Below are 10,614 nucleotides of genomic sequence, written 5' to 3' on the forward strand. Positions count from 1 at the left end.
AGGTAATTTCCAAACCATTTCAACTCCCACAAGGCAGCAATCCTCTCTACATTCCTTGGCATCCTAACTTTAATCTTCATCAGCTTATACCTCATAATATCACTAATGGTCTGACATATTGTATCTCTGTTCTTTTGTTGATTCTTAAAAATTCTACCATTCCTTTCTTGCCAAATGTAATAAACTGCTGCAGCCACAATGAGCTTGTTAACCACTGCTGCAAGTCTATTCATTTCTTTTTCTCTAGACATTACTCTGATCATATTTTGCAAACTCTCCACCTCTTGCACATGATTTATGTACTGCTTTAATTCCTTCCAAACATCACTTACAAATTCACATTGAAAGAAGAGATGTTCATGGCTGTCTGCAGTACTCTTGTAGAAGACACATTCCAATTCTGCATTCTTATTCCATATGGCCAATTTGTCTTGGGTGAAAAGCTTACCTTGAACTGCCAACCATAACATAAATGCATGTCTTGGTATACATTGATTGAACCAAATCACCTTCCTCTATTCCACTTCTGGCCACTCCTCTCTCAAGTCATACCAGGCTTGCCTAGTTGAGAATTCTACAATCTTATTATTCATGGTCTGCCACATAATTTTGTCTATTTTTCCACTGCCAAAATTTGGAACACCAATATTCCTTAGAAGTGGGTATTGATCACACCATCAATCTGGCCATTTCCATTCCCTATTAATGACCATTTTATCTACTGTTATATCATCATCCATTCTAGCATCATAAATAGATCTTCTGCTGATAAAATCATGAAGAGGTCCTTCCCCACACCACCTGTCATGCCACATTGATGTTCTCTGTCCATCACCAATTTCTACAAAAATGTGTTTTTTAATCAGATATTTAATCCCCATCATAGCTTTATATCCTCCTGTTTTATCCACATTATAACACCAAATACTTTTGTTTTTGAGCTTTACCACATTAACCCATCTGGCCCATAATGAACCTTTATTTTCCATTATTTTCCAGAATTGTCTTATCAACAAAACTTCATTCCATTTCTTAATATCTTTGATTCCCGATCCACCCTGCTCCTTTGGTTTGCAAATGTCTTTCCAAGCAACTCTAGCCTTACCTTTTTGTAGAATCACCTGCATTCCACATAAATCTTTTAAACAGTTTCTCCAAATCTTTGATAACTGTCATAGGTAACATGAATACTGATCCCCAACACACTTGCATAGAAGCCAAAACAGAAGCAATCAATTGCAATCATCCTGCATATGACAGTTTCTTGTTTCTCCAACAATCAATTCTGCTCCTAACCTTGTCTATCAACACTTTGCAATCTTTAACACCCAATTTTTTTTTATCTAAAAGAGGCACCCCCAAATACCTTACAGGAAGCCTTCCACATTTGAATGGTAATATATCCAACAATTCACCTTTTTCTCTGTCATTTAAGCAGCCAAAAAATATAGTACTTTTACCCATATTAGGTCTAAAACTTGAAATCTCACTGAATTCATCCAAGGATTTCTTCACAACTTTGAGAGATCCACAATTTCCTTTACATATCACAAGGAGATCATCTGCAAAACACATGTGAGATAACTTCAACTCCTTACACCCATAGTGATATCTAAATTCCTCAGACTGCTCAATATTCTTTTTCATGATCAGGCTAAATACTTCCATTACCAAAGTGAACAGGTAGGGTGAAATAGGATTACCTTGTCTCAACCCTCTCCCTCCTTTAAAATAACCATGTATTTCCCCATTCAAGCAAATAGAGAACTTGGAAGAGGATACACAAGCCATAATCCATTTGACCATCATATCATGAAATCCAAATTTCTGCAAAATATTTTCAAGGAAATTCCAGCTCACTGTATCATAAGCTTTTTGGATGTCAATCTGCATAGCCTATTCTTCCTACTGTACCCCCTAAGCAACTCCTGAGCTATAAGAATGTTGTCTTGTATGTGTCTCCCAGGGATGAAAGCACTTTGGTTAACATCACTATTTCGGTTAGCCCATTCTGAATTCTATTTGTGAGAATTTTACTTATGCATTTGTAAACCACATTGCAACATGTTATGGGTCTAAATTCAGACACTTTATTAGGAATGCTTACCTTAGGAATTAATGCAATAAGAGTGGCATTAACCTCTCCTAACAATTTACCAGTCTCAAAGAACTCCTTCACAGCTAAACACACCTTGTTTCCTACAATATCCCAAGCCTTTTTGAAAAAACCAGAAGTATACCCATCAGGACCAGATGCTTTATTACTTTCAATCAGTCACTGGTCTAACCATATGAGCAGCATTTTCAATACTTAAGACTTTATCAAATATATCTTCCATAATAGGTCTTACACAGTCCTCTCTACCTAGAAAGTTCTCAAAATGCTTCACAAACTGCTCAGCCACTTCCTTCCCTTCATATCTTGTCCCTTCTTCATCACAAATACTTTCAACTCTATTTCTATGTCTTCTTGATTTAAGAATCCCATGAAAAGAAGTTGTGTTCCTATCTCCTTATTTGAGCCACTTAACTTTTGTTTTCTGCTGCAAAAGCTTAATCTCATCATTAGCAGCCTCTATATATTTGTTAAGAGCATTAGCAGCTTCTGCTCTAATATCCTTATCATATGGATTTTTATCCACAGCCTCTTAAGCATTAGCCATTTCTTCTTTTAAAACTTTCACATTCTCAAAAATATTCCCAAAACTCCAACTCAACTTGTTCAATGACTTTTTCAGTCTCTTCAGATTTTGGACCAATTTATACATTTGACATCCTTTAATATTATCATCCCATTCTAAATATATATAAAAGAGAAAACTTAATTCATAATTGGAGAAGTATGGATGAAGTTCAACTTTTAATTTTTCTTATTTAAGTTTGTATACATTAATAATTAATGTTTTTAATGATATAAATTTTAGAAACTAATATTTTTATATTTTACATTATTTTTTATCTTTAAAATTAATTTTATGTATTTTACAGTAAAATTTTCTTTTTTAATGTAATACGTTTTTCTTAAATTTTATTCTGGTATAATAATATTATCATATAACAAATAAAATTTGGTTATAAGGATTTTTTTTAATCATATAACGTTTTTATTAAACAATGTTTTGAAAACTTGACCGAATATCAAACCGACCTTTTTAATAAAAAACTAAAAAACAAATATGGAGTCTTTAGAAAGCTATCACAATTATATATCAGAAAAATAATTGTTTGAAATTTGCAATGATATTATACATAATTTTAAGTTAGATTAACACAACATGCGATATATAGATTGATAATTAAATTACTTAGTAATTTTAGTGTATAACTAAGTTATCTAAGCAAAACATTAAAGCACAAGTACAATGACAATGCAGACATATCCATCATGAAAGACATCCAAAGAAATGAAAACCTTATTTAGCGAGACCTCTAATAGATGATGTATCCATTTTTCAACTGTCTGATCACTGTTATCCGGAATCTAAAAGACCACTAATGTAACTTCATGTATTTATTGGTTTAATTATTACCTGGTTAAATATTTATCAACTTATGATATTATGAAAATTTAACATGTCATTAATTATATATGTTTCCGCGTGATCAAGTTGTCTTTGATAAGGTGGGTGATATTATTAATGCAACTAAAGAATGTTTTGGAGGCAGAGCTATAGATACAAACCAAAAATCGCGTGGACATGATTCTAATTGACGAGCAGGTACAAATTCTATCTCTTATAAAGCGTTTTAATTTTTACAATATAGTAATGCCTTTAATCAGATTTTGAATGGTTAGCCTCATGTTTAGTTTCGTTATAATGATTCATGTATATGAGTTATACATACATGTTTATTTATCTTCTATTAGTAATTAGAATTCAGTTTAATTATAGATAGTAATACTTTTAATCAGTTTTTGTATGATTATTATTTTTTTTTTACAAGTGATCGAATTTTACCTCAGACGCGTATGATGTATGCAGTATGCTAATCACACAACGAAAGGGTCCCGCACTAAGCGGATCTTAAATAGTCTTTATCACCATACCACCTCCTTAATTGAAAAATACCGTCGAGAAGAACCTACCAAGGCTCGAACTCAAGACCTTAGAGTAAACTCCCCCGGGGCCCCATATAGCAGGTTTAGTGAAACATGGCCACTGGGGTTTAACCAAGTGGTTGTTTTTGTATGATTATAGATAAATGTTTATTTATCTTCTGTTAGTAATTCAGTTTTATTATAGATATATGTATCTTATTTATTAATAACTAATTTGCCAATATAGTAATACTTTTAATCAATTTTTGTACGATTAGCCTCATGAATGTATATAAAACAGATCATGCTATATAAATTGAACTTTGCTTTTACTTAATTCATTTTAAGCTCCCATGACTTTTTAAAAATCACTGATATTCAAATTCCTTATAATGAGTCATGTCTATTACCTTAATTAATTGTTAATCCTTTAGCTTAATATGGTAGGAATGAACTCTTTTTCTTTTGAACATCAAATTCTAAATTACTACTACTAACTATTTTTACGGATGATTGTGTATGAATGAACTCTAATTGTCACCTACATGGCACAAAAATACAAGCAACAATCAAGAAGAATCTGATTGCTTTCATGTGAGACTTTTTTTTTATAAGCCGTTAGGAAAATCAGTAACTTTGGTGTGACTTCAAATATAAGAGATTACATGCTGTAGATCATCGATCAGATCAAAATCCACAACAACCATGGTTCGAGTATCCACCTTTCCATTTAATAATGTGGATATTTACAGATAACTAATCAAAAACATGTTTTCACTTCAGTTGTTTGATGTATGAAAACCGTTGGACATACCACGCTACATAATCATAAACACTAAATATGTAAACCGGCATATTAAAAAGTGTCACATTTGTTTTCACTTCAGTTGTTTAACATATCTAGTAGACTTATAAATGAAATAATGAAAAAAAAGGAAAATGATCCATACCTATCTTATATACATTACAAATTAAACTTTTGAATTTGATAAACAAACATAATTGCCCTTTAAACTTTACATTATCTCTTCTTAAAATAAGATGTTTTATTTAAGGTAGATATTGATTTACCTAAATTTTCCTTAAGAAAAAATCATTAAAACTTCAAACATTTGAGAAACGGTTTATTAAGGCGTCTGGTATCCCGACCATATTTTTGGTAACTCGACCAGACTATTAATGACAAGGGGACCATTTTTACTCTACAAGATTTACCATTACAGAAAAGGGGTCCACACTATTTTGGAGCGACATGGTCGAGATACCAAAAATATTGTTCGGGATAAACAAGGTGTATATTAAAGAGAAATGCTAATTAGACACTGGTAGTAAATATTAGTATCCCTACATTATATAAATCTCACTTCAAAATTTGTTAGTTATTGCCTATGTGGCATGCTTAAAAATGCAAGAATGCCTAAAAATCATTACAATATTGCTCCTTGGAAGGTCTACGGATTAGTTACTTTTATAAGAAGTTCAAATTTTCGAAAACGGATTAGTTATGCTTTCAAAAAGTTCAAATTTTTGAAAATTTGAAAATGTAACCGTTCGTGTATTGCTTGTGGCGGTTACTTCCTTGCATGTCTATGTCTATATAAGGCCACTTCCATTCAGTTTTAAGGCATTTCAAAACGTAAACACATAACAGATCAATTTTAGCATGGCTTCACTAAACCATGTTTCAATTAGAAATTTGCGTCCAAATAATAAGCCATGTACGATAACGGTTAGAATTTGCGGCTATGGAAGCAACCTCTATATGGAGATGTTAATAACATAGGTAGTATTGAGATTATCCTGATGGACGAACATGTAAGTATTCATTGTTTGTGAATTTTTCTTTTTTGATTAGATTACTTTTTAACATAACTTTCTTTCGAATTTATAACTAGCTTTTTAACATTCTAATGTATAAACATTTTCATTTTGACAGTTTGATAAAGTGGTTGTTGTTACAACAATCGGTTTTATTCCAACCGACCAGTTATGGTATTCAATGGAATGTGTGAACTGTTCTCAAGAAGTTAAGTTGACCGATCTCTACATGGGTGCAGTCAACATTATTGATGCTTTAAGGGACAACAAAATGTGGATTTGTTGTTCATGTAACAAGGAAAGAGTTCTCATCAATCCTAGGTATATATTTATATTTCATATTAAAACTCTATAATCATTAAGAAAAATTATTTAGGGCTCTTCATACATCGCACGGAGTATAAACACTAGTTAATATCATATGATAGCCTAATAAAGGAAATACTCATAGATCCCTACCAGTAAAATTGAACAGAGGCCAGGGTTGAAAGCGCCGACAATGATACCAGTAGAACTGCAAGAAGAAATAATAAAAAGGATCGATGATGTGAAAAAGTTGCTTCGATGCACATCGGTTTCAAAAGCATGGAATTCTTTCATCAAATCCCCCGAATTTATCGCTGATTATCACATTCACCGACAAAAACTTCATCTACTTATAAACTCTGACAATACAACTTTTGTTTCTATTGATGACGATCATAGTTTTCCCCAAAATAAACTTCCCCTTCCTCTTCCCGACAACGTTGGACCATTTACGGTACACGGTAGTTCTTTAGGTTTGTTTTGTTTTATTATAGATTATGATGATGATGATGATGATGATGCTTTTGATAATGTTTTTCCTGATTATGATACTGATAAACCGATGGCCGTTGTTTGGAACCCCTCGATTCGGAAATCGGTTACTGTCAGTTATAGGTTTAGTCCTTTCTACTTTGAGCAACATTACCGCGAAACTTTTGGTTTCGGGGTTAGTCCGTACACTAATGACCCAATGCTCGTTAAGATTAGATATAGTAAGTTTCTTGAGATGGATGATTATGATGATGTATATGGTGAAGATTTAACTTTAGACAATATGCCGTCTTTCCCTGTTGAGATATATACATTAAGTTCGCGTGTTTGGACTACTCTGTCTACCGGCCTTCCTCGTAAAACCATTCACGTCGTGTCTCGCCAGATAGTTATAGATAAGTTTATTTATTGGATAGCTTGTGATAAAACTCTTGTTGGTAATACGTTTCGTGATGATCTTCGTCTGCTTTTGTCATTTGATATGAAAAGTCGAGAATTTATGGAAATATGGCTACCAAAAGAATTAGCAAACCTTGGTAACTCAGATTGCCATTTATCTAAACTAGGAGAATCGCTTATTGTGGTTGAAAGCAGTTTACATCATAATTATGTTGTAAGGAAGATGGAATGTGGTGTTCCAAACTCGTTTCAACAGCTATACGCCATTAAAGTATCGTATTCATTTGACTTCATTCAACTTCGATTTAAGAAGAGTGGTGGACATATTATTCTTATGCATAGAGCTTTTTCTAAAGATGATGATCATCTCTTTGTTTATGAACCCGACTCAAAAGGCGCCTATAAAATTGGGATTAGTGGGAGATTAAACTACATTGATACCTACATGGAAACCTTACTTTTGCTTAATTAGCTGTAAGATTGTAGTATTTAGCTCTCAGCTAATTCGGGTAGGATTTTGAAGGGTTTAGGTACATTTCGACAGTGTGTTCAAACTTAGGTGGGAAAATGGATGTGTATATGTATGTAGAAGGGTAAAATTAAGGAGCCTATGAAGGCGGTTAGTATGACTTTTTTGAGATATAAGCAAGCAGTTAATTGGTTTGTAAATACAAGTTTTTTGAAGGACGAATAGTATGATATCAGTGGGTACTTAATTGGTGGTGTTTTTTGTCATGGAGGCTTATGTTTCAGATTACTATGGCTTCTTTTCTTTTTCTTCTGCCAGATAGTTTCTTTCAGTGTGACTCAGTACACATCTGTAATATTGGGTTGATATTAGAGATCCTGTTGTGATCGTGAAGGCAGCAGCCAAGGAGTTTGAAGCTCGTGACATAAAAGAGGTCAAAGAAGATGCCGAAAAGGATTTAAGGGGGCGATTCAAAGAGAGGCTTCATAATCATCCTTTATTCCCTGCATGTTTTGTTAGTTTTGATCTTAATTTTGTAATCAGCTGTTTAGATGTATTCGTCTAAAGTTGTTCTTTCAAAAAGGTACTTGGGTTGACTGTATAGTTCTAGATTCTGCTACATGAATGATATATATATAACACAAGCAGTGTCTACCATGCTAACGAAGTGTAATTAATTATAGCAGTGCACATGTTTGGGTGCTGCAGGTGAAAAGGCGATTGATTATGTGTATGTAACAAGTTCGGGTAAGTATCATTTTCTAGTAACTATTTGAGGTACACAAGGTGTCTAATGCTATGACAAAAAAGTTAAAGGAAAATTTTGTTACATTCTTGGGAAATGTACGTAATAAAACAATTTTATAACTGTAAGGTCATATATGTCCCGCAAAGCAATACACAAGATGCTAGGTTCTTATGAAATTATCAGGATGAATACATGGGTATTCCCTTTCAGAGATGTACTATGTGCATAAATTCTTATACACCTATACGCTGTTAGCTCCAAACTATCCGCACTTGGTAGTAGAAGGAGCATATGTGGTTGTTGAGATATATCAGATACAGGATAGGATTTCATTGTATTCTGGCTATTGTTAGTTATTTCTATAAGAAAAAGGTTCTACTACTCCTTGATTGACTGTTTCGGCCGGTGGTTGCCTTGTTAGATCATAAACAGTAAGCAGAATGAGTATGCTTTTATGCTATTAATATGTTACTCGTATATTATCGTTGTTCAAAACAAAAGATGCTGTAGTATTAGTTTCGCAAAACATAGGACATGATATCATTATGCTTGTTCTTGGTCTGTCAGAACTCAGAACCTGTGTTTCTGATTTTTGGTCCCATTGAAACATGCAGGTGAGATTAGTCCACTTTTTACCGGGTTACTCCGGTAAGATGAGTCTTAACACATGATTTATTTATCATTTCATCTTAATCTTCTGTGGTGATACCTTTGCTCTATAGATTCTTGCTTGTTAATCTTTATATCATCATCAACTTAAATAGTTGGATGACTTGCTTATATCACAGTGCCTTTATCATGTTTGTATGGAAATGCATCTTTATTTCTTTGCAATTGTCTATTCTTAGCAATTTAATTAAAGCATGCACTTTCATGGAAAAGCTAAGCTTAAATTATTATCTTCTGTGTGTTTTCCCATATGAAAAAGGTAAGAATTGCAGCATAGTAGAAGCTATCATTTACCAAAGTTTGAAGCTTCTACATACTGCCACTTCTGGAAGGTAGTCAGTCAATTTTCCTACCACAGACGGTTAATTAAAATTGTCGGAGTGATTGGTTATGACAACACCCTATGGAATGGATCTTTGGTAGCACCACCGGATGCACCTCTTAAGGAAGTATGTGAGGTATTATAGAGACTTTGTGTTAGAGCTAAACAAAGCTTTGGCTAGTGACCCACGAGTCGAGATTTGCCAACTTCCGGTTGGTGATGGAATCACCCTATGTCGTTGCGTATCCTAGTTAGTCGGCTTCACTACTATTCAAATTAAGGAGATTATCGATCATTAGTAGGTGATGGCTTCTCCAAGTAGAAGTGGTGGTGCTTGTTAAAGATGGCAAGCTAAATTAACATGTACGTACTACATGAATTGAGTATCATCATTGTTTTTTCAATTTGAAGGGGCTCGGGTGGTTTGATCATCTATTACTTAATCTGTGTCATTTATGTAAAAAGAAAAGATTGTGTATATCAAACTAAGCAACGAAATTAAGTTTTACATGTATTTAAGGACAGAAACTATAGGTGCATATGTTAAAAGAGTAACCACCACAAGCATTAATGCTCTCAAAGCATTAAACATATCAATACCAATGTTCTAGTAAGTTATCAATACCAGTGTACTATAGGCTTTTTATGTCGAAAGCGCAAAACTAGCTATCTTATAGCAGACAACTTATCTAACTTATCTAGAGTTATAACTTATCTAATAGTTGTAATTATCTAGAAAAAAATTTTTGGTCGACATTTACTTTTAATTGTGAGTAACATAAGTTAATTTTGAGAGAATCAAGTGTTTTAATTGGTCAATTGAAGTTTGATCAGTTGTCTTTTAGTATATACTAGATTATTGTCCCGCGTAATACGCGGGTAAACATATTTTTATATTTATGTATATCAAAAATACAATTTTTTAATGGCGTCTCACTAATTTTATTATTATTTTCATTTGACTTACTCGTTACCATTTGTTACAATTTAAGTATGTTTTTAAAAACCATGTGGTACATTATTGATTAAATCCGATTTACTTTTGTTGTCATAATTGTGTTTAGTTATTATCATTTATTAGTATGAGTTCATTAATAATACTATGGTAAGCGAAATAATATACACAATTACTATCAATTTGTTCAACATTTTTACGTTTTTGTGTTACATAAATACATTTTCTGTAAAGTATGCTAATTTGTGTTTAAGGTTTATGTGTGTGAGAGAGAAAGTAGGAAATAAGGAATAAATTGGCTAAAAGGTTATTTTGTATTACATGGTGGAGGGGTATTTATAGGCATGACATTTTCTATAAACCCCCCTCACTAATTACATAAGAGCCATTGTCTAAT

At 32.9% G+C, this 10,614-nt stretch overlaps 1 protein-coding gene across 1 annotated transcript; it reads right to left on the reverse strand.

The window, feature by feature from the left end:
• Window positions 1-677: 677 nt before the first annotated feature.
• On the reverse strand, window positions 678-2,563 carry LOC122583683. The gene is made up of 4 exons (XM_043756063.1): window positions 2,395-2,563; window positions 2,108-2,199; window positions 1,297-1,827; window positions 678-1,121 (listed from the first exon to the last, which is right to left on the reverse strand). The coding sequence occupies exons 1-4, from the start codon at window positions 2,561-2,563 to the stop codon at window positions 678-680; spliced, it is 1,236 nt and encodes a 411-aa protein (XP_043611998.1).
• Window positions 2,564-10,614: the final 8,051 nt, after the last annotated feature.

The sequence above is a fragment of the Erigeron canadensis genome, chromosome 9 (assembly GCF_010389155.1).
Source record: "Erigeron canadensis isolate Cc75 chromosome 9, C_canadensis_v1, whole genome shotgun sequence".
Taxonomy (NCBI): Eukaryota; Viridiplantae; Streptophyta; class Magnoliopsida; order Asterales; family Asteraceae; genus Erigeron; species Erigeron canadensis.

Coding starts and splice junctions, on each gene's coding strand:
- LOC122583683 (XM_043756063.1), bottom strand. CDS start 2,563: ATGAGATTAAGCTTTTGCAGCAGAAAACAAAAGTTAAGTGGCTCAAAT. Junction 1,828..2,107: donor TTATTGCATTAATTCCTAAG/GTAAGCATTCCT, acceptor AATATTTTGCAG/AAATTTGGATTTCATGATAT. Junction 1,122..1,296: donor GCAAAGTGTTGATAGACAAG/GTTAGGAGCAGA, acceptor TGTGGAATGCAG/GTGATTCTACAAAAAGGTAA.